This window comes from Neofelis nebulosa, chromosome 15 (assembly GCF_028018385.1).
Source record: "Neofelis nebulosa isolate mNeoNeb1 chromosome 15, mNeoNeb1.pri, whole genome shotgun sequence".
Taxonomy (NCBI): domain Eukaryota; kingdom Metazoa; phylum Chordata; class Mammalia; order Carnivora; family Felidae; genus Neofelis; species Neofelis nebulosa.
Window position 1 is genome coordinate 41435975 of NC_080796.1, and position 26415 is coordinate 41462389.

The 26415-nt window shown below is 49.3% G+C and overlaps 1 protein-coding gene across 1 annotated transcript; it reads left to right on the forward strand.

Moving 5' to 3' along the window:
• The first annotated feature begins 13644 nt into the window (after positions 1-13644).
• On the forward strand, positions 13645-18700 carry LOC131495551 (uncharacterized). The gene is made up of 7 exons (XM_058700557.1): positions 13645-13660; positions 14345-14585; positions 15773-16000; positions 17361-17457; positions 17955-18035; positions 18160-18322; positions 18432-18700. Exons 1-6 carry the CDS (start codon positions 13645-13647, stop codon positions 18271-18273), a joined length of 777 nt encoding a protein of 258 aa, XP_058556540.1. The 3' UTR covers positions 18274-18322; positions 18432-18700.
• The last annotated feature ends 7715 nt before the right edge of the window (positions 18701-26415 follow it).

Below are 26415 nucleotides of genomic sequence, written 5' to 3' on the forward strand. Positions count from 1 at the left end.
AGCGACCAGATGAGGGGTCTGGCAGGTTGAAGATGTCAGGGAGACAGTGTGCCGTCTCCTGGGAAACATGAGAGAAGAAAAGGCACCTGGACCTTTTGAAACAGGTTTAGCCTCAGGCCCAGCAACTTACAGTAGTATTTTACCCTGAGTCTGTCAGCCAATGTAGGCTTTGAGAGGTAGAGGGCTGTGTGTGTGTGTGTGTGTGTGTGTGTGTATTTAGGGGGTTGCTTTGCAGCTGGTTCTCTTTGGTGGCTGGACAGCATGCCCCGAAGGATTCATTGCATTCTTAAAACCTCAGACTTCCCCACCTTTGGCCTGAACACCCTGGTGCGGCAATGGCTCCACCTGCTGGCCATGATGGGCACCTACCACTCAGCTGTTCATTTGTTTCCATGGTGGGGTTCTCTCTTGGCTGCTCTACCCTTAAACAGCCTAGTCCAGTAGATCTCGTATATGAAGCTCATACAACTATAAGAGGTCACTGCTGAAGACGACTTTACAGATGCGTTCAACTTAACTCCCCTATGTCAACTTAAAGACAAAATAAGGCCCAGAGAGGAGGGGTAGCTTGCCCAGATCCCCTGGAATTCAGATGTCCTGAATCCGAAGCTCTTCCCTTCATCCTACCATCCCACTGTTCCACCAGGGCTTCAAGGTTCCTCCACTTGGATGTCATGAAGCTGGCAAGGGCCAGTCTCAGGATAGGTCTGGGGCTTCCAGAGTCTTTCATCAACAGGTGCTGTTCCAGGCCTGGCCAGCCAAGCAGGTCCCGGGGCCTTGAGACAAAGGAGAGACTGAAGAGCCCAGGAAACTGTGAGGCACAGCTCCCCGCTGCTGTGCCCACAGTCAGCCCCAGAGAACGAACTCTGGAGTATCACATAGTCCGTTGTGGAAAGCATGCCCAGAAGTGTCTTCTCCTGGTCGCACCTAAGTGGATAAGTCGGATTGTCCTCTAGGTGTAGACTCATGGGTCATCCGCATTGCATCCCCTCTAGGTAGGTCAGCCAACCCCAGTAGCAAGCAAGCGATCCTGTGCAACAGGACGCTGCTTCTGTCCCTGAAGACCCCATCCAACGAGTTCACTGTCAGCATTCAGTCATTCTGGAAGTCTCATGGAGCACCTGCTATGTACCCACGCTGTGCCAGTGGCTGCGGATAGAGCAGTGAACAGATCCTTATGGAGCTTCCAATTCTGGTGGAGAAGAAAGACGATAAGCAAACATATTTATCTAAGCAAATAAAGACATACGTTTTCAGGTTGTATCAAGAGCCATAAAATACAATGATGGAGAGTGACGGCTGATACTTTGCATGTATGGTGAATACTCCCAAGGAGGGGAGAATTGAGAGTGTAGCTCACCTGAATGGAGCGAGGGGGAGATGACGCCACGCAGGGGAAATGGCAAATGCAAAGCTCTGTGGGGCAAACCTTGGCAAGTTCGAGAAGTCGCAGATAAGCGAGGGCAAGAAGGCCACTGAGGCTGCGTCAGAGTGAGAGCAAGCAAGATCCGCAGGCCAGACCACATCAGGCCTCTTGGGGCCTCAGTAAGGAGTCTGGATTTTATCCGGAGATCAGGAAACCACTGGGGAGTTTTGAGCAGAGAAGTAACGATGATCTGGTCTATGCTTTTCAAGGATCAAGCTGGTCGCTGATTAGAGAATGGGGGTAGAGAGGCAAGAGGGTGGAAGGGAGGAGGGCAGGTGGGGAATAGCCACCGTATCCAGAGGAACGATCGCGGCCAGGAGCAGGGTGAGAACAGCGGAAACAAAGCAGAATTCCAAAGAGGTCTTGAAGGTCCAGCTACCAGGACTTGTCACCTCCGTGGAGTCCTTCAAATACCAAATTTTAAATAGTGTATTTTATTTAATATTCACAGACACTCTATGAAGTAAGTCCTATTATCCCGGAAAACAAAACTGAGTTTTCAGGGGGCTGTGCTCGATGCTCCACGGGCAGGAGCAAAGATGGGTAAGCTGTGAATTTATTTGAACCCACAGATGTTTCAGTCTTGAGAACAATACTGTAAATGCATTAAAACAAACAAAAACAACAAAATGCAAGGCAGCCGGTGAGAAAGAACACAAGGAAAGAGTGAGTGAAGTATTGTGTATCCAGGGGCGGGCGGACTCCTTCCGGCAGGGAGAGAGACTGGGGACGGTGGGTCCTGGGAAGATGGCACCTGAGTGGGGTAGTAAAAGTGGATACAATTTTGGTAGCAGAAACGGGTGAGGACCTTCGAGGCTGGAAGGGCATCCATAGGTACCTGCAGAGATAGGCATGTGGGGAAGTAAAAGGTCCTTTCAAAACACTGTGCTTCCCAGTACAGCAGACAAGTTGGAGGTATTAAGGGAAGCCAAGTATCAAAAAGGTGTGTGTCATTGAATGCCAGGCCACAGAGCTTAATCGTATTCATTGGAAAAGAGAGTACCACGGAAAAGTTCCCATGTATTCATCGACCTATTCATCTATTCGACAAACCTTTTTATTTATTTTTTTTTGAGTGTTTATTATAAACCGGGTACTATGCCAGGCACCTGGGATAAGACACAGTCTCTTCTGTCAAAGTCTTCTCACTGGCGGACATGGGAGGGACAGATGACAGAACAATTCGTGCTGAACCTAAGTGATATGGTGAAGGACGCTTTGAGTGGAAGGGGCATGGAAACCATGGAAGGCTTCCCAGAAGAGGTGACATCTGGGACAACTTAGTTTTAAAAGAGGACTCTAGAGATCAGTGTTCCAGGAAGAGGAAGGAGCCTTGGCCCAGGTGCAAAGTGAGGATGGTCATTCCAGAAATAACAAGGGGTTCTTTTAAGGCCCAAGCAGAGAACAAACACGATTCTTCTTCGTATCTTCTATTTCTGTGCGGAGACTTTCTATTTGTTCTTTTATTTCAAGCATGTTATAATTGCTCATCGAGGCATTTTTATGATAGATGTTTTAAAATCCTTGTCAGATAATTCCAAACTCTCTGTCGTCTCAGTATCGGCGTCTGTTAATTACCTTTTCGCCTTCAAGTTGAGATTTCTGGTCCTTGGTATCGCAAGTGATCTCAAGTTGTATCCTGGACGTTTTGGGTACTATGTTACAAAACTCCAGATCTTATTTCAGTGTCCTGTTTGGTGCTGGTCTGGTGGGGGGATTCCTCGTTACCAGGCGGGGGCGGGAGTCCCGGCCCTCCATTCAGCTGTTGACACCGGTTGGGGTGGGTGCCCCATTCCTGTTGGATAGAATGGAAGTTCAGGCCCCCTATTATCCTTGTGTTAACACTACCCTGGTGACATGTCATTCTAGGAGTCCCGAGGGCCCCAGCCTTCGTCAGTTTACCTTTCAGAGTCTTCTTAGGTTTTTTTGTTTTTTTGGTTTTTTTGTTTTTTTTTTTTAACATTTATTCATTTTTGAGAGACAGAGCGCCACTGGGGGAGGGGCAGAGAGAGAGGGAGACACGGAATCCGAAGCGGGCTCCAGGCTCGGAGCTGTCAGCACAGAGCCCGATGCGGGGCTCGAACTCACGGACCGCGAGATCATGACCTGAGCCGGAGTCGGACGCTTCACCGACTGAGCCACCGGGCGCCCCACTTCTTATGTTTTCTATACAACATCCAGAATTTTTAGAAGCGCTCAGCCAGAGGAATAGGAAGCGGTACGTCTACTTTCATCTTGTCTGGAACTGGAAGTTCGTGCCAAAAGTATGAAGAAGTCAATCACTGGCCATGAGGCCTGCGTGGTAGGGGAAGTTGTAGATGAGCTTCTCAGAGCCCTCTTACCCCCTTAAAAGTTCTTGAGGACTCCAAAAAGCTTTGAATTTTGAGCGTTACATCTATCAATAATCACTGTCCCAGAAGCTAAAACCGGGAAATTTTGAAATTATTCAGTAATTCATTTAAAAGTGGTAATTTTCTCATTGTGTGAGTATATAAGTAACCTACATTTTAATGAAAAATAATGCATTTTCAAAAATAAAAGCACTTCGGGAGAAGAGGGGCACTGTTTTGCATTTTGGCACCTCTCTTCAATATCTGGCTTAAGAGAAGCTTCCTGATTCTCTTTCATGTTTCTGTATTCAATATGTTGTCATATTACACGTCATGTGGCCTCTGGAACACGGAGGTGTCTACACTTCAGAGAGGAGAAAAGTGAAAAAGGGCAAATCACATTTTACTATTATCAGAGAAAATCGTTTCAACCCTAGAGACCCCTGGGAAATGTTTCAAGGTCCCTCAGGGGACCCTGGATTGCACTTCGAGAATTGCACTCTTTCCACGGCTGTGGCTGCTGAGCCCAGGAAACAGGGCTGGTATGAATGAGGAACAGAACTTTTCATTTTATTTCACTTTAATGAATTCAAATTTTAAAACTGAAACAGCATAATTTTTTGTTAAATATAATCTTACTGTTTTGGTAAGAATACATTTCACTTTAACCCTCGAAAAGTTAGCATGTGAATTGAGACGTGCCGTACATATGAAACACCAGCCAGATTTTGAAGACTTTTGAAGAAAAGTGAAGGTGAGGGGCCTCTCATTAATAATTTGTTCACATTGGGTTTGTGTTGCTCTGGCAATTGTTTTGAATACAGTGGGTTAAGTAAAATGTATTGGCAAGGTTGATTTCATTTGTGTGTTTTAGGGTTTTTTGCTGCTGTTGTTGCTCTTTTAGGGGTTTGTTTGCTACTTTTACTTTAAAAAATATTTATTTATTTATTTATTTATTTATTTATTTTGAGAGAGAGAGAGAGAGAGACTGGGGGTGGGGGAGGGACAAAGAGAGTGAGAAAGAATCTTAGGCAGGCTCTGCACTGTCAGTGCAGATCCCGACGCGGGCCTTGAACCTGAGAACCGTGAGATCATGACCCGAGCTGAAACCAAGGGTTGGATGCTTAACTGACCGAGCCACCCAGGTGCCCCTGTTTGTTTTTTTTTTTTTAATGTGGCTACTATCAATTTAAAGCTACACGTGTAGCTCGTAGTATCAATTTAAAGCTACACGTGTAGCTCATAGTAGGTTTCCACCTGGCAGTGCTGCTCTAGCTGAACCTGGGCAACGAAAGCTTTCTGTGCCATGTGAAGTTTATTCTTTATTGCCAAGGTAACGTGGAGCCATCGAAAGGTCCCAGGTAGCGCAGAGGCAGCCGCAGCAGATTTGCATTTTAGAAAGTTCGCTTTGGCAGCAGTGTGGCCTGTGGGTTGAAGGAGGAAGCAGCTAGGAGGTGATTTTACTGCTGAGGATAAGGGAAGCTTGGGGTCTGGAGAAATATACTGGAAAGACAAAATCAACTGGTATCGGTTCTCGGGTGTAGTGACGACACTGTGGGTCATACAGGAGAGTATCTTTATTCTTAGGAGATGCCTGCAGAACTATTTAAGGATGAAGTGTCCTATTAGCCACAATCAACTTTTAAGTCCTGTATATCCACATGGAAACATCGCACACATACACACAGTGCATATTTGTGAGAGCCTGGGGAGGAAAGGCAAGTGGCATGTTAGTATTATTATGAAAAATATATGTAGATGGCGAAGGGAGGTGGGGAGAGAAGGCAAATGCGTTATAAAACGTGAGTCACTGTGACTCTCAAAGTGATCTAGTAAACAAGGGATCATTTTAATTTTTTTTTAAATTTTTTTTAACGTTTATTTATTTTTGAGACAGAGAGAGACAGAGCATGAACGGGGGAGGGTCAGAGAGAGGGAGACACAGAACCGGAAGCAGGCTCCAGGCTCTGAGCCATTAGCCCAGAGCCCGACGTGGGGCTCGAACTCACGGACCGCGAGATCGTGACCTGAGCTGAAGTCGGACGCTTAACCGACTGAGCCACCCAGGCGCCCCAATCATTTTACTTTTTTTTAATCTTTCTGTATGTTTGAAATTGTCCAAAATGAAGATATGGGGGGAAATGAAAAAAAAAAAAAAAAGCCCTTAATGCATTGATTGGATGTGAGAGCAAGGGGAAAAGAGCAGGCAAGAATGATTTTCTGGTTTCTTGATTGACAATGGAGTGGACAAGGTTGTCATTCTTTTTTTTTTTTTTAAGTTTATTTAATTATTTTGAGAGAGAGAGGGAGAGAGAGAGCATGTGTAGGGGAGGGGCAGAGAGAGACGGAGAGAGAGAATCCCACGCAGGCTCCATGTTGTCATCGCAGAGCCTGACGTGGGACTCGAACCCACGAACCACGAGATCGTGGCCTGAGCTGAAATCAAGAGTCAGATGTTTAACCGACTGAGCCACCCAGGCGCCTCAGTGGTTGTCATTCTTGAGATGGAAGCACAGAGAATACACAGGACTGTGGAAGGTCAGGATGAATCCAGTGTGGAATGTGTGCGCTTCAAGGTGCCTTGGGGACCCAACGGGCAGGGTACAAGCTTAAGTTTCTGAGAGGCAACGGTTCTAGAGATGCAGACCTGCATGATTTGGAATCTGGACAGTAATTGAAGGTTTCTGAGAGCAGTATAGTATCTAGGGTGTGTGGGGTGGGGAAATAGAAGAGAAAGAAGTGTGAGGACAGAACCCCAAGGGGACGCTAATGTTTAAGGGTCTGCAAAGGAGAATGGTGTTGTAGACAGCCTCCATGATGCCCCCCAGGATGGCCTCCTCATATTTGTACCACCATTGGTCTGTGTGACACAGTCAGAAATGATGGTATGTCACTCCTGATATTAGGTTCTAAAAGACACTGTGGCTTTCATTCGGGCTCATTCTTCTTGAATCGCTTGCTTTGGAGGAGGCCATCTGTCATGTCACGAGCAGTGCTGTGCAGAAGTCCACGTGGCAAAGAACTGAAACCACCTGCCAACAGCCATGTGGAGCTGGGAAGAGCTTGGAAGAAAATCTTCACGAGTGAATGAATGAATGAATGGATGGATGGATGGATGAGACTGAAGTCTCTTGAGAAACCCTGAACCAGAACAACCCAACTAAGCAGTTCCATACGACTAAACTGCTCCCAAACTCCCGCCCCTAAGAAACTACGTGAGATAATCAGTGCTATTTTGAGCGGCTAAATTGGGGGTGATTTGTTACGCAACAACTGACAGCCAGCACTGAGGTCTCAGCGGAAACTCAGAAGAGTGGTCAAAGAGATAGGAAAACTTTGAGACTAGGCTAACATGAAGCCAGGGAAGAGAATCTTACATGGAGGAAGGTCTGGGATACAGTATCCAAATGCCACCACGTGGAAGAGAAATGGACATTTCAGCAAAGGGGTGGTTGGCAATCTTGGTGAAAGCAATCAGTAGGGTGTAGGAGGGCAGAAACCAGATGATAGTAGACTACAGAGTAAATAATAATAAACGCTATGATCTTTCCATTGTCACATTTAATTGGGGGGGGACCCTAGTGACAAGTATCATAATCCCCATTTCAGGGATGAGAAAGCCAATGTCACACTGCTGCTATGTGGTAAAAATCTGTCCCCCCACCCCTACACAAGGGAACTATTCAAGAATTCTGTCTAACTATATTCATTACCGTCTCTGGAAAGAGTTCTGCTAAACTCCATTTTGGTAACCTCATTCCATTGGTGGTTGTGTTCTTACATGCTTTATAATTTCCGTGCCCCCGGATGGCTGCCCAGCTGGGACAGAGGCTCCTTCTAGTTCTGCCTAAATTAGCCTTCCTGCCTTAGGTAAATCCTTGAGAAAAGAACTGACATATTAAAATGAGTGAAAAGCCATTCTTCCATTCCTTCCATCATTACTCTTTTGAGTTCTTTGAAAGAGCCTCAGCTACCGGGCCAGCCTTCTGAGATACGGATGGGCTACCCACGTGATGTTTTATATCTGAAGTTGGCACTCCACAAGCAGAAGAAAGTCTGCCTTATCTTCCCAGGGAGGGGGGCCCCTACCCAAGGTTGAATAAAGCACAGCATCAACGAATGAAGCAATCAGAGTAATCACTCAGCAGTGATTAATAGCAATAACTCCCAGGTCTCACACATGAAGCTATAGATATGTAGCTATTTCTAGCCCCAACTCTGTTCTAATGTCTTTGACCTTCAGTCAATCAGTTCACTTTCCTGTGACCCATACCACCTCCGCCACTGAAACGTTTCCTGAACAAGGTTTGCCTTGTGAGAAGAACCCACCTCAGACCTGCTCGAGCTTTATTAAGTGACCGTGTGGTGTCTTGGTCAGTCTCCCTGGCTTTGGACTCAGGCAGGCTCCACTGGGATTCCAGTATCTGTGTGATTGCAAGTGGGTTTCACTTTTAACTTTTATTATTTCCAGGTTTCTCATCTGGGAGAAAAAAAAAAAAAAGAGGGATGATAATATTTACCTCATAGCATTCCCCTAAGTATAGTAGGGAGAAAAAAATTGTCTGTAAAAATATGACCGCCCAACTTCCTCGTTCTAGTGTGGGGCAGGAACCACCTCAGAGGTGCTTGGGTCATTTGTTGAGGGAAATGCTTTGGTAAACCTGTGTGGCCAAGAAAAGCAGCTAAGCTCCCTCATGTTCACCCATCTCCACAGTTCCTTCTCCAACCCCGATTGAGAATAGCCCAGAATGCAGAGATTTGCTCAAGAGAGATAAATTACAGGACACCTGGGTGGCTCAGTTGGTTAAGTGTTTGATTCTTCAAGTCAGCTCAGGTCTTGATCTCAGGTCTTGGTCTCAGGGTCATGAGTTCAAGTCCCACATTGGGGTCCATGCTGAGCGTGAAGCCTACTTAAAAACAGAGAGAAGCAGAGAGCTGAATTTATTTGTGTAATAAAGTAGTAAGAAACTTGTGTTTCCAGGGAGAGGTGGGGAACAGTAGAGAGAAAGAAAGAGAAGGGGAAAATGGCAGCCAGGTGGGAGGGCACCATGTGAGGGAGATGGGGAGCGTTGGTGTGGAGATTTCCAGCTCTTGCTTGTTCTAAGTGGTGTTACAACCATCATGTCTTGCTTCCGACCTCCGGTAGAAGTCTTCCACACAAAATGGCCCTATGTTCTAAGGGTTTCGGGGATAGAAGGAAGGAAGGAGCTCAGCTTGCTATGAGTGAGAGTGATGCGTCAAGCGAAAGACATGGGCAGGAGGCAGCTACAAGAGGTTGAATTCAGCCAGAACAGGAATTCATAAGGAAAAGTGACCATGAAAATCTCAGCCCATCTCTCAAGAATCCTTGGAAATTTGGGGGCAGAACACAGACATTCCACAAAATTGGGTATGGGGACTGGGCTACGTCAAAAATACATGATCCAAGAAGGCTGGTAAAAATCAGAATACATAAGGATCAAATGAGAGAAGGTCCATAAAGCATAATTAGCTCAGAGCCCAGCTTGTGATAAGCACTGAACTACAGGTAGCTTCTTGTTATGATTTAGTGCGCAATTTCCTTCTTTCTTCACCCCTTTGAACTTCAAGGGCTCACAATCTACTTGAAAATTACGATTTAGTCATTCATTCATTCTGCAAACATTTATCAAATTCCTTCTGTATATCAGGTAAGTTAAATCATCTCAGGTAGCAGCGATGATCACAGCTAATGTTATGCAAGGCTCACTATGCGCCATGCGCTGTGCCAAAGGCCTTACCTGACGCGTGTCATGTGTTCCGCACGACAGTCCTAGGGAAGAACGCTCCCACTTTACAAATGACACACTGAGGCACAGTAAAGTTAAGTGGCTTGCTCAGATCATATAGCTAGCCAGTGTGTGGGGGGGGGGAGGCGCGGAGCCAAGGCTTGAACCCAGGCAGCCAGATTTCAGTGGACTATTTTAAGCTCTACGCTGTTTCTTTTTAATGTTTATTTATTTATTTTGAGAGAGAGAGAGAGAGAGAGTGCAAAGGAGGGGCAGAGAGAGAATCCCAAGCAGTGTCCGCACTGTCAGCACAGAGCCTGACACGGGGCTCAATGCCACAAACCGTGAGAAGATGATCTGAGTCGAAACCAAGAGTCAGATGCTTCACCCACTGAACCACCCAGGCGCCCCTCCATGCTGTTTTTAAATGCAGTCGACCTGGGTGAGTTATGGCCTACGGAAGGGGGCGGGTGGAGATCACGAGGTAAGGGTCCTGGGGAGATAAGCCTACAAGTACTGGCAGGATTTTCTTGCCTCCTTTCTCCTCACCCCTTCTACTCCCTTTCTAGCTCTCAGCTCTCCAGATGGGGGTGGCATCAGGATCCTCACACTTTTCGTGGGTTCGGAGCTGCTCATCAGCTCTGCGTTGTTCCCACCGTTAGCAAAGGGAAGGAGGAAAAGAAAGAGAAGGAAAAGACCCATTAAAGCAACCAATAGATAATTAGGAGCAGACTATTTTGCCATAATGCAGCACAACAGCAATAAATAAATCAATCACTTGGGGGGTGGGGAATGACTCGCCTATAATCAGCTATTAAAGGCTTGTACCGCTAATTAGTCTATTAATTAGAACTGTTCTCGCCCTTCCACACGTTATCAGCCTGCCAAGGCAAAGAAAACTCAGCCCCAGGGGCAGGAGATAAGAGAAGTAAGAAAGACGGAAGTACCAGATTCAAACAGCTGGGCAAGTCTGTGTTTTAAAAGCACAGCTTAGTGCCCGGGGCAAATCCACCTGCTAGTAAGAAAAGAACGTTTATCAAAAACCAAAGGGCTGTTGTCTTTGTTGAGCAGAAAGGGAAGAAACGATTTAATCTTTAAAGAGAAAAACCACCATAACCACACAAGGGGATCTGTGAAGGGCAGCTCCACTGGGTGTTCCCTGGGGCACTGGACACAGTGAGAAACACACTTGCTTAGCGCAAAGGCAGCGTTAACGGAGGCTCAGGAGCACGGCCCTCTATCCCCTGATGCTCAAGTGTACTCATCTTGGGGAACTAACACATGTTGAGTGCCTACTATGTGCCAGGCACACCCCTTCTGTGCTTTATGCTTGCAACATCTTGTTTGCTGATTTCATTGACGTTCTTAGAATGCCCTACGGTTATTTCTAGGAGTTCTCAGAAAGAAGCCTCATTGGAGCCCTCACAGCTGTGGTCACCAAAAGACGGTTGTTCGGCTCTTCCTCTCCTGTTCTGACTCTCAGTGGTCTGTGCCCCCTGCCCATCCAGAGCCTGAAGAAGCCTCTCATCCATCACTGACTCAAAGGGCCTAGGGACTGACAAGGTCTTCTTCAACAGTTCATACAGGCTCTGAGCCTCACAGCTCTCTCCGTGTCCCCAGGAGGGGCGCAGTGGGGAGGACTGTGGCCTTCATACTGCTCCCCTCTCTTTTCCAGCGTCTCTGCTCCCCTCCGCCCTCCCCTGGTTACCAAACTGACATCCCCATGCACTCAAATGAAAAATAGCAGACACAGAGCGGGGTGTTGGAGGCAGGTGTCTCCACTGGCAACAGCCCACCGGCAGCTGCTAGGTTATCTTGTTTCATCCTTACAAAAGCCGTGTGACAGGCTATTACCAATCCCATTTTGCAGAGCGGGGAAACTGTGGCTCGGAGAGGTTAAGTCACGCGGCCAGTCTTCCCGAGGCAGTGACAAAGCACTTAGCGAGACTTCAGTAAATATTTGCACCGCAGACAGAATTGGAAACATGGAGGTGATGGAAGGTTTCCAGCTTTGGGGGGACCTCAGAACTCTCAGGGGTCCAACTATGTGGTAAAGGGGAGCTGTCAATTGGGACAACCCTCTAGAGTGGCAGAAGGGCCAGAGATGGAGAGTACGGGGTCAGCCTCAAGGTCAATTGCTCCCTACCCCCACTCCTTCCTGCCCTAATACTTGTTGTATAGCTCACTTTCTACCGGCAACCCTCCCTAAGAAACCCTTTCAGAAACGGTAAGCGGTGACACTGTCCTGCCTGATCCTCAGGATGTCAATAGGTCTGTGTCCCAACAGTGCTTTCTGCTTTGTGGGTGAGAGGGAGGGGCAGTGGTGACGGATGTGTGGAGAGAGCCTGGGCTTAGGAGCAAGTGACCAGCGTCTATGCCCTGACAACTAGCTAGGTGACCTTAGGCAAATTGCTTTACATTATCCACCTTCAGTTTCCTCATATGCAAAATAGGAAATGTCAGCTGCCTACCCCCAAATGTTATTGCGAGGATCCAGTGCAGTAATACAACACTACTATTATATATACAGAGAGAACTTCACAATTACAGAGTGCTTTCATATATATCTCTGCCAACCTTTAGATCCTCAACACCCTCAGGATTATTATCCCTAGTTTTCAGTTGAGGAAATCAAAGACACAGAAGGATTGAAATTCACTTGAAAACAGTGAGCGGTGCTATTATTCAAAAGCAGAATGCCTGGCCCTACCACGTCTGACTTTCAGACCACGCAGCACCACGGCATTTGCCCTAGAGTCTCTCCTCTGGGGTATGTGTCATGTTCAAAGCTTTCATTCATTCAATAAATATGTGTTGCCTTTCTACATAGAGTCAGGTAGCGAGGACACTTTGCAGAGCTCCTAGTGCGGCAGAGAAGGCAGACCTCATATGTGTGAGGAACAATACTGTGTGAGAAGGAGAGCGATATAGGAGGAGAGGTGATATAGGAGGAGACCTTAAGGAAATCTGAAGAGTGAGTAGGGCATAGCCTCATAAAAATCCAGGGAAGGGCATTCTCAGCTCAAGGTGGGAAAGGGCATGGTGTTTGGGACTACTGAAGCATAAAAGGTAAGAGGGAAAGTGATGAGAGAGAGACTGGAAAGTCAGCTGAGTCCAGATTTTGAATGCTTAGCAAGCGAGTAGAGGAGTTTGGACTTTATCCTTAGGATAATGTGGAGCTACCTAAGGCTTTAAGCAGGGAAACGATTGGGAACCTAGGAAGATTTTTCTCGCTGGGATGTGGACGCTAGATCTGAGCTGGGCAAGCCTGGAGGCAGGTAGACCAGCTAGACGGGGACACATGCAGAAATTCAGGCAAGAAATAATGCTGGTCTGAGCTCCAGATGGGATCATAGGATGGAGAGAAGGGCAATCTTTGAAATAGATTTAGCAATCAAAACCAAGAAGTGGTGATTGATGGGGAATGTGCATGGAGAGAGGCAAGTGAGAGGAAAGAGTCAAGGATGGCATTAGCTTGTGTGACTGGTGAATGGTGGTGTCCTTGTTGGAAAAGGGGACATTAGGGGCAGAATATCTGCTTTCTATCAGGTATATTCTGCATGAACTTGTATCCCAACTTTGCCAAGAACCTTTAAATTATGGCTGTCTTGTCCAGAGGATGAGGAATGGGTGAAAAGATCCTGCCAACTTGAGAATTCCATTGGCCAGGCACTGAGGTGTGCACATGGCATATGTTGATGGTGCAGCCTCAGGAGGTGGAACGGCATCCCGTTCCTCTGGAGTGACAGGATTCATCTCCCTGGGTTTCCTGTGGGCCTTCTAGTCTTTCAACCCAACTTCCTTTTCTTTGGTTTTTAAGAGCTGTTTGTCAAGGGCAGACCGTATAAGGCATATTAGTAGTTGCCAAGGGGGAAACTGATCTTAAAAGAGTTTACTATCTAGAAGGACCAAGAAGACAACTAACTACGAAAATAACTACAGATCCATCCGTGTGGATAGTATTAATGGCCATAAATGTCATAAAGAACATGCTCCCAGAAAGCCATTCCTTCTGAATGGGGGAAATCAGGGGAAAAGGTATCCGAGTTGCTCTTAAAGGAAAGATGGAATTTCTATAGGCAGAAATGTGAGATTGGGGGGCAAAGGAGATATTCTAAAGGAGGAAACAGCATGGTCAAAGATGGCAGCGGGTGCAGGTAATCACCAGCTGGGAATCCTGCTGTCTTAGGGTATCTGCAGAGACGGTTCTTAAACTGATGCTCAGGGCATTTTGAGAAGTCTGCGAATGCCCTGACTATCCCAAATTGCGTATGTATGCACATGGACTATTCTGGAGAGAGGGCCCACACCTCTCCTCCAATTCTCGGAAGGGGCTGGATCTGAGAAAAGTTTAGAAAACAGCACTCTAATTCTCCCGAATTAGAATTCACAGGTGGGCTGGAGGCGTGTGTGTGTGTGTGTGTGTGTGTGTGTGTGTGTGTGTGTGTGTGAAACAAGCACGGTTGGGAATGACCGGTGCATACCTGGGATCTCTCTATAGGCCCAAGGAGGCCTTGGAATGCTAGCCTCACGAGCTTCCTGCCCTTTGCCACCCCCCGATTTCCCACCCCCATTTTACAAGAGCAGTCACCACTGGCACCAGGGTCTCCACTGCCCTAGGAGAAATAAAGGAGGCAAGGACCGAGGAGCAGGGGAGGAAGAATTCGGGAATCATGCAAAAACTCTGAATCGCCTTTGGAGAGAGGGTGGGAAGGGAGTCATTCCGCCCTAAATCTGGAGACAGTCAGTGGGCCCGGCAGGTCCCCCCCACCCCCCGCCCCCTCCACCGCCCCACAGCAAGGCTTCGGTCAAATTCTGGGAATTTCCCAACCCGTCGGCAGGGCTGCGGCAGATTTTCCCGGACGCGAGCGTGCCGTGCCCGCCGCGGCCGCTGGGTGGCGCGGCGCCGGGCACCGAGCGTGGGAAGCGCGGGCGCGCGGGCGGGCTGAGCTCACACTCCCGGGAAGCGGCCGCGGCGGAGCCGGGGTCCGCAGCGGCTGCGCATCGCGCGCCTCCCGCCGGGCGCTCGGGGGCTGCGAGGTGGACTGAGCGGTCCCCCGAGAGGGAGGAGGCCGGCCGGAGGTGAGAGCGGGACCCCGTCAGGGTGTCGGGGAGTGGAGGAGGTGGGGGGGGGGGGGAGTCACAGCGCGCCAGGCCTGCGGACGCTGTCCGAGGGCCCCGGGGCAGGGAGGGGGTCCCCGGGGGCGATGCCGGGCGAGGGGGGGTGGTTGGCTGGCCGTGCTCGGCTCGCGCCCCACCCCCGCTGCGGCGCGGCCTCCGGGTGCTGCTGCCCTGGCCGCGTGGGTAGGAGCGGATCGCGGCCCGAGCAGCCCCGGTCGGCCCCCGGGCTCTGGGGCCAGGGCTGGCTGGGCGGGGGAGGTGGCGGAGCAGCCCCCTGGCCCCGGCGCGGCAGCCCCTGCCCGCTCCCACCTTGCGTTTCTCCGCTCCGCAGTGGGCGTGGTGCCCCTTTGCTGCAGAGGGGGCGCCCGGAGTTGAGGAAGGCAGTGGGGGAGGGAGAGCGCAGAGACAGGTGGTTGAGGGGGCGAGGGCTGGTGCGCCGAGGCTCGTGATATTAATGCGTATTTCTTTCTCCCCCCTTCCTCAGGGGGCGCGGAGGTGCGTGTGGAGGAGGCGGCGGGAAGGCCAGAGGCATGGCTCGGGAGAGAGGGCAGGCTGCCGGAGGTGCCACTGGGCTCTGGCTCCGATCAGCCCCCCCCACCCCCACCCCCCAAATTAATAAAGTGGGTGAGGTGGTGAGGGTGGAGGAGTTTGACGAACACCTGGCCCCGAACTGCCCCGAACTGCCCCCAGCCGCCGCCTGGCTCCCGCGTGCATATCCGGGAGCCGCATACTCCGAGCACTCTGCAGAGGCCGGGGTGGTGGGGGGTTTGGTGAGAAAGCCCTCGGTTGAAGGAGCTGCAGCAACTGAGTCAGCTCCAGAGATAGGGGTTTTGGGGGGCGGGAGGTGAGGGGAAGTCTCCAGACCTTCAGCCCGTGTTCATAAGTGGTGGGAGGTGGGGTCTGTAGGGAAACAGGGTAATGTCCTTAGGACTCCCCCCCCCCCCCCGCCCCAACCCCCTCCAGCTTTGTTCAGAGCCACAGACCAAAATTCCGGATTCGGCGTTTGCCACATGTGCTTATTTCTTTTTTCTTTCCCTTTCGGTTTATTTTGTTTTGTTTTTGTTTTTTTGTTGTTGTTGTTGTTTTGTTTTTGGGGGGTTTTTTGTTTTTTGGTTTTTTTTTTTTTTTTTTTTTTTTTTTTTTTTTAGAGGAACTGCAAATGACAGAGCAGAGGGACGGCTGGCCCAGCCAATCCTGGAGCTGCTGCAGCACTTGTTCCCCAAACAAACACGTTCTGGTGCAAGGACAGAGAGGAGGGGGCTGCTGGCTCACGCGCCCCGCTGCCCCTCCGGGGACCACAGCCCCCTTGCTGCTCCCGTGTGGGAAGGACAGCCCGGCACCTTGGGCCACACGGACGGAGGCTGCCCTGGGCCAGGGTGAGTGATGATGGTGCTCCAGCCCCTCCCTGCTGCCCAGCGTGGGAAGAAGAATGCAGAGCCAGGCAAGTCTCTCTCTGTGTCCTCTGGGGTGGAAGGAGCGGGTATAGACAGGGCCGGGGCAGCCAGCTTTGGCATTGGTGGTGAAAGCCTTTACCTCCAGCCCCTTGGGTTTGGTTCCACCCCTGGCCTGTCCCTGGCACTCAACAACTGTGGCTATGTGCTTATTGGTGCCACCATGTTATATAACGCTTATATAATCTCCCAGGGCAAGCGCTGTGTCTCCGCTCTCGGGTCACGCCGACACTGTGTCCCTGTGGGAGGCAGGATCTGTGGAAGCTTTGGGGTGGACCTTCTCCTCAACTTGGCTCCTCCTCCGGATCCCCGGCGTAGGAGGGAGGGATGGGAGAACCGGACCCATCCACACCAGCTTCCTCTGGGGCTCAGAAAGAGGAGTTGGCCAGGCGGCCTCCTCACCTTCTTGCTTCTCTAGGCCCCCTTGTCCAGAGAACTGTCTGGTGGAGTGGATGCCCTTCTTGCGTTTTGAGGTCAGCATCGGTTCTTGGGGCCCCCTGGCATGGCCGATGGGTGTGGTGAGATGACCCCTGGGATGTGACAGAAGAATACGTGGTACATAGGGTTGGAGAGAGAGAGGCAGAGATTAACTGTGCTTTGGGGTTTACGAGCAGAAGTGATTAGAAGGATGGTAGTGGCCTTAGGAGAAATTTGGAGCAGGCCTAGGAGCTGGGGGATGGTCAGGGAAGGGTGTACGGGGAAGTGGATCAGACGGCAAAGATAAACATGGTGTTCTTTTACTGTACTCTCCACTGGGCTGTCCCTGGTTACCAGGGCAACAGAAGCAGTGATGAAAATCATGCCTTTCGTTCAGTGGAAAAATCTAGCTCCTCCTCCCGCCTCTTCCTTCTCTAATCGCCTGCGACCCATTGGGAGGTTGATGGCTCCAGGGATCAGAGACCCCAGTGTATCCCCATCAGGCCCCCCATTCCCCAGTGTTTTAATCATCTTGCCCCTTCCAGCATCCCTTATCTCCCCCAGAGCTCGGCAGTTGCGCAGGAGTTGGAGTGGAAGGAGGGGGAAGGGCACGGACGTCATTGCAGGGCAGGGCGGGCAGAGCGTGGGCAGAGACGTGGATGCAGGAATGACTGGCGCACGAGGAGGGTCGGGCACTGATCAGCTAGATGGCGCTTGTTTCTGGGGTGGTAGGACCTGGGGGTGGGAATAGTGGGTGAGGGCCCGCAGAGCCTAGCAGCCTAGGCTTCCCATAAATAGGGAATAGAAGGGCCTCAAGGTCTTTTTGGGGGTCTCAGCTCCCGATGAAAACCAGGGTTCATTCATTTAGCAGGAACTGGGTTCCTACCACGTTCGGTAAGGTTCTGGGAGCTGGGAAGACAGGACTGGCCCTTGACCTTGGAGAAATTGCAGTGGATAGGAGGAAGGTGGGTATATAGGGGAAGATCAGCCTGGCTTTGTTACAAGCCTGGAATCTGGGACTCCAGGCGAGGAGACTGGTGGTGTTCCAGACTGGAAGTGATGGATTAGGGTGGAGCCTGAGGGAATGCAGAGGGAAGAGTCTTTCAGAGAGCCACTTTGGCTTGTGGCTAGGTCGTGGGGAAGAGAAGGTGCTAAAATTTTGAGCCTTAGCGATTGACAGAAAAACCCGGATTCAGACTTCTTTACAGGAACATCGTGTTTGATCTGATGTTAGGCGACCTGCCTTCAAGACCACGGCCGTCCAAATTGAAATGTTTAGGGTCAGGCAAATAGAGTTTGCAGTGGAAGCCAATTCTGGGAAGAGAACTTATAGGAAATTGCATTACCAAGCCTCGAAGGTGTAGGTCGCTGAGAACGTATGCAGGGAGAGTGAGCCCAGGGCCCTGGGCATCAGCCTAGAATTGGGCGAGGCTGTATATCTTGTACCTGTTTATGATCCCAGCGCCCGCCCAGACTGCTGGACCTGTTTCTGCTAATGAGCACACACGTCTTCTATCAAACCACACCCCTTTTTGAAGTTCAGGTTTCTGTTTAAGTTTTCTTCTCCCTAGTAACTATGTCCAGGAGGCTATGTCCTGGAAAGATAGGTATGTACACTTACTTCTCCACTCGTTCTCCTTGACCTTTGCTGTGCCATTCACTTATAGATTGCTGAGAGGCCCCAAGTTGTGCCTGCTATAGCCACGAGCCATCGGTCTTTAATTAGCCTCCACCAGCAAGACTGTTCTGGTTCCTTCCCAGTCATCACTCTAGAGGAGTAAGAGCACTGCACAGAGCGCCAGGAGGCTTCTGCCAGCTACGTGGTCTCGGGTGAGGCACTTCCGTTTCCAGGACTTAGTGTCTAGTCTGAGCGGTCTGGTTTCTTCCATGTCCAAAGCCTTCGGATTTGACATCCAAAGCTTTCTCCACCTCTGCCCAGGTTTCTGGTGCCGGGCAGGCGTTTTGACCGAGCTGCGCAGATTTCTCTGATGCTTTGTGGGAAGGAGTAGCAGAAATGGAGGCCGGCTCTCTAGGGTAAACCCCTGTCTCCAAAGTGGGTGGGCGCCCTCCAGAGGCAGTGTGGCCCTTGTCCCTCTTGGGAATGTGGAAATGCGGGAAGAGCAGGTTTTCCCAGTCACCAAGCAGTTGGCAGGCTACAGCCCATAGGTCAGATGCCTGCTTTTGTAAATAAAGTTTTATTGGAACCCAGACGTGCCCATTGTTTATGTATCGTCTATGGCTGCTTTCCCGCTAGGTTGGTATAGTTGAGTGGTGCAACGAAAACCGTATGACCCGCAGTCCCGAAATACACTGTCCTGCCCTCTACGAAAAACTGTGCCGTAGACCAACAAAGTGCTTAGATCTCCACTGAGATGCTTAACTGTGGCCGTTTCAGAGTCCTATGGTTCTTGAAGATTCTGCATCGGGCCTTACTGTGTTATCCCATGAGAGGATGATATGGCAGTTGAGACAGTAGATTACTGGAATCAACCCAAAGATAGCCACCCTGTATCTGGGAAATCCCTTTCATTTTCATATTTCATATTTCCCTCGATGCCTTTGATTTGTGACTTCCAGCCTCACAGCCCCTTTTAGTGCCAGGGCCCTTAGAGATGCATTTGCAGAGAGATCCTGCAGCCGAGCCTAGTTTGTCTGCCTGAGCCTGGCACTCATCCACTCTGTCAGAACAAGGCCCTCTGGCTTGGGGTTCGTAGGGTGTGCATCTGCGCTGGCTTGGGTCCGGAATTAGCATTCACGGCTCTTGCGGCCAACACTTACGGTGTCCTCTTGTGTCCAGGTTTCCACCCTTTTGACCCGGTCCTCAAACCAGAGTCTTGGTGAAATTCTTGGTTGGGAACAGGACAAGCCACCCCCTTCCCCCCTCCCTACTACAGGACAGCCGCACAGCAGTTGCATCACTGCTGGTCTGTGTTGGGATAGGAAGTGAGACACTCTCGTGGCCAGAGGAAACCACGTCCTGGGGACGGCGTTGGGGGGTGGGGGTGACTGAGGTTTATTCCCATTGCAGCTGGAAGGGAGGAGGCTGGCAGTGGGAGGAGGGAGCAGACAACCCAGAATAGCAAGCCAGAAGCTGAGCACACTCAGAGCTGCTTTTAGCCGGTACTGGTAAGCCTGGCCCTAGGAGTCTTCCTTCACACCTCCCTCCGCACATTGTCCCCAGACGCTGGCTCTCTGACTGTTCTCATCCCCCCAAGAAAGAAAAAAGAAAGGGTCCTCGTCAAAAGCCCTCTCTAAATACCTTTCATTTGTAGAGCTTAGGGTGACCCTGTCCTGCTTGGACTTGACCCGATATTGACACTGGTGCACTGACTTGGGGAAATATTTGTTCACCAGATATTTATTAAGGGTCTGTTACGCGTGGGGCACTGTATGAAGCTCAGAGGCTGCCAAGGCAAAGAAAGAATTCACAGTCTGGTCTGAAAGGCACAGGGACCGTTGAACCCATTTCAATATGATCTGCACTGGAATCTAGGCTTCTAGAGAGCGTATCCGGATCTCTCTTGTTCGTTGCCGTCATCCTGGCGTGGGGTACCGTGCTTGACACACTTGTAGGTGTGCACGTGCTTAATTGGTTGACCCGTCCTGGTTTGGTGCGTCCCGGAAGTGTGCGGGAGGTATCTGAGTAGGCAAGTGGAGGAAGAGGGGAGCTCACGGCAGCAAGCGTGGCCGGTTTGGGGGAAGACGGGATGTTCCAGGGCCTCCTGGTGGTGTGGGTGCAGTTAAAGAAAGAGGGAACGCCCTGTGGGAATGGGAATCCTTGGGCCTCAGGGGACCATGGGAAGGGAGGAGAATGACCTAGGACAAGGTGGCAGGACAGCGGCAGCCCACACCATCGGAGAAAGCAGAGGGCCGGGCGGGGGGGGGGGCGGGGGTGGGTAGCAGGGAAGGGTAAGACTGGGGAGGGAGAGTGGGAACTGTGAGAGAAAGCAGAGCTGAAGCAGGTGAGTCCCAGATGCACACGATGGCAGTGACAGAAAAGACACGTCTCAGCCCCATTCTGTGGCTCTTCAAAAGACCGTGTCCGGGTACGACCCCCATGATACCACATTTCTCTGCAGTGGGGCAGATGTGGGGAAATTAGCTGTAGTTTGAGATGATGGTTACCCTCTAAAATTCTTACCATGGAAATTGCACATGTATGTGAAGATACAGTTAGTGTGAGAACATCCCACGTTCCTGTCACTCAGCTTTAACACGTAATCAACATGTAGCCTGATTTTATTTGTATCCCACCCACCTATTCTTTATCTTTTTGTTGTTGTTGTTTTGTTTTTACAGCAGATCCCAAACATCATGTTCCATCCATAAATTCTCCAGTGTGGCTCTCTTAAAGCATAACCCAGTCGTCGTATCCCCCTGAAATATCACTGGTTTCCCCCCCACCCCCACCCCCAGCCCGTGTTTACGTTTCCCTGCCGGTCTCAGGTTTTTAACAGTTTTGTTTGAATCCAGTTCCAAACAAGATCCACACATCTCATTTAGTTGATGATTAATCTCACGTTGTGTGTTAATAAAGATTATGGGCATGCTTAAAATAATTTATGTTTTGCAGTTCTGCCTTTTAGATTTATTTAGCTGCCCTGCTCTGTCTCCCTTCAGCTGCCATCAACAGCTTTCCTGAGTTCTGTTGAACCGTGTTGTGATTCCTGAGCGTACTTCATTATTCTTCTTGTCTTTTTGTCTTTGTGGTTTAATATAACTAGTCATTTATTCCCTCCTTCAGTAAGTGCTTCTGGACAGCCTGCTTCGTGCCAGGCGCTCTGCTGGTCTCTGAGCATGCAGCTGTGGAAAGAGAGCGTCCTGGGAGCTTACAGTCCAACCACATGAGAGCGGTTTGGGTCCACCTGTTGTCTCTTGCCCCACGTGTTCACCCCAGCTGAGTTGGGTGACCACGAGGTCACTTGTGTGCTGTCAGATCTGCTGTGTTCTAGGGCTTGGTATTCGTGTTCTTGTGTGGTCACTTATGTGGCTGATAAGAAGTGCTTCTAGAACTATCCAAGAAGTCGGGTATGTTTCCTGTGGGAGGCATCTTTCATAGCCACGTGACCGGGAGTCTAGGAGTATCGCCGACGGACTTGGCGTGGATCCGTGAACACTTGTGGCCTTGAGTCTTTATCTCTAAGCAAGTTAAAATGGAGAGGCTGCTTTCCCTGGGGGGTGGTAGAGAGGCCGAATGAAACATCTGGAAGGTGCTCTGAAATGTCGAAGGGCTCAGCAGACACCAAGTGGTGCCGACACGTTCTTTGAGCAGGTTGGCTGTTTCTGTGACTCTGTGAAGGTCAGGCTGCTTGGGGACTTTCGTCCAGTCTGATGAGGTCACCTGCCTAGGTAGGTTCACTTTCCCAGTTTTCTCTTCTTTGCCGCACAGTCGAGTCCTGGCTAGCCTTGCTGCCTGAGTAGCAGACTGTGATGCTACTGTTCGGGTCTGTCTTGCTAATAAAGCTATTAACTTATGTGCATCTCTCTGTGTAAATAATAATCAGACCTGTGTTGGGTCCCTGTGACCCTCTGATTTTGAGAATGGTCTGTGATTCTTGTATTTTTTTCTTCCATTTGCAGTTTGGATGCAGCTACGCTGCGGTTCACGAATTAGCATCTGAGCCTTTAAAAAAAAATCTTCGTTAATAAATTAAATGTATTCCCAGATATAAAGACTAGTATTCTTTCACCTCTCCTAGATATTTTGTCGTATACTTAAGATAATAGTATAGAGTATATTAAATATACCATGATATATATAATTCCTGTCACTGAAGGATTCATAGGTTAGAGTTTGAGAATACTTTTTTATTATTTCCAATTAAGCAGTCTTTAATTATTTTGATCGTATGGCTATGTTGGTTAAAATTTTTGAACGGATCGCTGTGTGTGTGTGTTTATAATTTCTATACAGTATGCCGTTGCCATACTAATACATTATATATGTTATAAAATACAAAATAAAAAGAATTTTTTTAATGTTTATTTTGAGAGAGAGAGAGAGAAAGAGGGGAACACAGAATCCGAAGCAGGCTTCAGGCTCGGAGCTGTCCGTACAGAGCCCAAGGCAGGGCTCGAACTCACGAACTGTGAGATCATGCCCTGAGCCAAAGCTGGATGCTCAACCGACTGAGCCACCCAGACGCCCCCAAAATAAAAAGAATTAAAGGAAGTTGTGCTGCAGTGTATTCTCTGCCTTCCTCCAGCATGAGCCATTCCTGGTCCTGGTGGAGGGCAGCTCACACTCCGTCCCCACCCCTTCACACATTCAGGGCATTACTGCTCTCGCAGAGCTTCCCTCTCCCCCTGGCATTGCCAGTTGTGCGCCCTTTCTACTGGATTGCTTCCATGTGCTGTTCTTTCTGTCTTCTTTGACTCCAACCCTTCCTGTTCCTGCCCCTTTCTCTGTCCCCAGAGAGTCTTTGGTCCTTGCAGTCTTCACTTCCTCTCTTGATTCCCCCCAACTCTGGGTGAAAGTGGTCTTGACGAAGCCAGCCGTGACCACCATGTTTCTAAATCTAGCCCTGGCTTCTTTGTCTCAGTCCTAGTAGCTCTGGCAGTTGGGCACATCTGGTCGGACCCTTTCCCTCGAAGCGCTTTCTTCCCTTGTCTCCCAGGCCATGAATCTCTGGTTTTGTGCCTGTCTCATTGGCTATTCTTTTGTGGCATCTCTTCTCTTGACCTCGAAACATGTGCCCCTTCCTCTCTATCTTCTCTGTTTCTCTCTGTCACCCTCTCCCAACCCATGGCTTGAAATACAATCTGCATGAATGATTTCTAGAATTTGCTTCAAAGTAATCCTGGGAGATAGACAAGATTGACCATGAGTTGTTAACAGCTAGATCTGGGTGATGTGTACCTAGGGGTTCCTTGTACTGTTCCTTCTGGGTGTTTTTTTTTTGTTTGTTTGTTTGGAATTTTCCATGATAAAAAGTTTAAAAAATCTATAGGCTAGTGACCCCCCCCCCCCATTATTTGTCTGAAGCCCAGCCCTTCTCCTGAAGTATAGAGCTGTGTGTGTATCCACCTGCCTACTTAACCTTTTAACTTGGATGTTAATAGGCATTTCATGCTTACAAGTCCAAAACTGAACTCCTGATTTTCCCACTCAAATATATTCTTCCTGTGGTTTCCCGTCTTGGTTATGGGAATGCCGTCCTTCCAGTGGCTCATGCAGAATACCTATGGTCATGCTTGACTTAGCTCTTTCTCGTACATTTCTCACTCAGTCCATCAGCAACTCCTGTTGACTCTACCTGCAAATATATCTAGAATGTGACCCATGAGAACTGCTTCTACTGTCTTCGCTGTTGTGCAAGCCACCATCATTTGTCACCTGTTTCTTCTTTGCCCCTTACAGGCTATATAATCCTCAGTAGGCAGAAGGATCCCATGATACAGAAGCCACATCATGCCCTGCCAAACTCCCAACTGCGCAGTAGCTCCTTGTCTTGCTCAGCGAAAGCCGTGGTTGTTGGTGTGGTGTAGAGGACCCCGTAGCTTATAAACACTGCCCAACAGAAATATGATGTGAGTTACGCACGGGAGCCACACGTGTAATTTGACATTTTCTGGTAGCTAAGTTGGAAAAGGAAAAGGAAACAGGTGAAATTCATTTTAATAATTAACCCGCGGGGCGCCTGACTGGCTCAGTCGGTTAAACGTCCGACTTTGGCTCGGGTCATCATATCGCCGTTCATGAGTTCGAGTCCCGCGTCAGGCTCTGTGCTGACAGCTCCGAGCCTGGGGCCTGCTTCGGATTCTGTGTCTAAACTTTCTCTCTGCCCCTCCCCCACTCGCACTCTCTCTCTCTCTGTCAAAAATGAATAAACGTTAAAAAAAAATTAAAACAGAATTAATTAACCCGGTGTGTCAAAAATACTTGCACTTCTGGTAGATATTACAGGGTTATTCGCACGAAGTCACGCTCATGGCACATCTCAGTTTGGATTAGCTCTGTTTCTTGGGCTCCACAGCCTCCCGCGGCGAGTGGCTCCCGTGTTGGAAATGCACGCCTCCGTGATCTTCTGTGTCCTTATCTCCTACTGGCTCTTCCTTCTTTGACTTTGTTCTGGCCGCACTGGCCTCTTTGCGGCCCCTCAGATAAGCTAGGCATTTCCTGTTCTAGGTCCTTCTATTTGGGACGCTTTTTCCCAGATAGCCCTGCGGCAGAGTCTTACTTCCTTTGGGCCTGTGACCAGATAGCCCCCTTGCGGTGCCCACTCCGCACCCACACGTTTGTTGGTGCCTCCTGTATCCCTACCCTCCAGTGTTTTCTCCCGAGCGCCATCACCACTTAACACACTGTAATATTTCTGTTACTTCGTGTATTTTCCCTCTCTCCCTGCTGGAATCTGAGCTCCACGAGAGCAGGGACTTTTGTCACTTTCGTTCACTGCTGTATTTCCACAGCATGGAACAGTGCCTGGCACGTGTCAGAGATAGGTGGATGTGGTTGAAGAATTAAACGGGATGAATGATCAAGGAGGATTCTTTTTTAGCAAGCACCGTTCGGTTGAGTGCACGTCACCGTGTGGTGTCATATGTTTGCAGCGTAGCAGTTTGAAGGCCTAGTTGAAGTCAGGGTATTTTGAAAGAGACCCCTTTATAAAGAGGCGATCATGGGTGCAACTTATAACATAAATGGATTCAAGACCCCTGAAACGCTGCATTTCATTCATTTCCTTGGGTCATTTTAAACCCAGCTTGAACATCCTGTTGCAAGGGTGTGCGTAGGTACGGCATTTTGGAGATGACGTCCTTACCTTGAACGCGGTAACGTCGTCACATAATGGTGGAAACGATTTCCAAACGCCTGCTTTTAAGATGTTCTTTCTGTGACGGAAGTCTCTTTCAAAAAGTAAAGGTTTTCTTACCCAGTTTTTAAATGTCACCTTTACCTTGAAGGGACAGATTAAATACTTGTTTAAAAACATTCATTAAGTGGCATTCTACCGACAGGCGCTCCCTGCAGAAGAGGTCAGCAGATTTCGGAGCTGTGATGTTTTCTGCTTGAAAAAAACATACGTGTGATTCCTCTTTAAGTTGAGCGCCTCTTTCAGGGACTCTGCCGTGAGATAAGCAGTGACCGTGTGGTCAGATGATTTGTAGCCCTCACCCTCTCATTACAGAGGGCTGTTATTTGTTGTATGGAGGATGGTACCCTTAAATTTGCTTCCCCAGGTACATGTAAACTGTATGAAAGTACACAGTCAGCTGGGGGTACCACTGCCCATCCTTTTGTGTTCGGATCTCCTACTCAGGCACAGGATGCCCCCTGGACCTTAAGTGACGGTGACCACCGGACACACAAATTGAAAGAATTCACTGGTGTCGATTCACACGTCAAATAACAATAAGATTTAACTCCCTATTTTCAAATAAAAGGAAATACAGACATCCTACTCATTTCTTCTTCGTCCTGATGGATCTTGTACTTGCCTCATCCAACACGGTTGTTGGATTGTTGGTTCTTCTGTATTAACCTTGTCTCTATAACTCGCATCCAGTTGAGGACTGGGTCTCCTCTTTTCTGTTGCTCCTGGTACCTAACAGGGCTGGGTTTCACCAGTGTCTATGGACTGAACGGTGTTGGGGAATAGATCATTCTCTGACCTCGGCACCTTTGTTGGACGGCAAAGTCCGGTATCCAGATGTCTTTGGTAGCTGCTACAGCCATTTCTTGAACAGTATCAAAGGCATTGGTGGCATTACGGAGAACAGCAGTGTAGTGTTGATGCTTGATGAGTCTTGATGCCTCGTCTGGTTCTGACAGGTAGCAAAAGTGGCAGCTGCGTGAGGCACCGCCGTGCTGTGCGGTAGATGGCTGTGCTCAGGTGCTGCTCTGGAAGTGGGCTGGCAGAGGTTGCTGGAAAAGATGGCCAGGGTAGCTGGAGTAGCCAGCTGTCTTCTTAAAGCGTGGT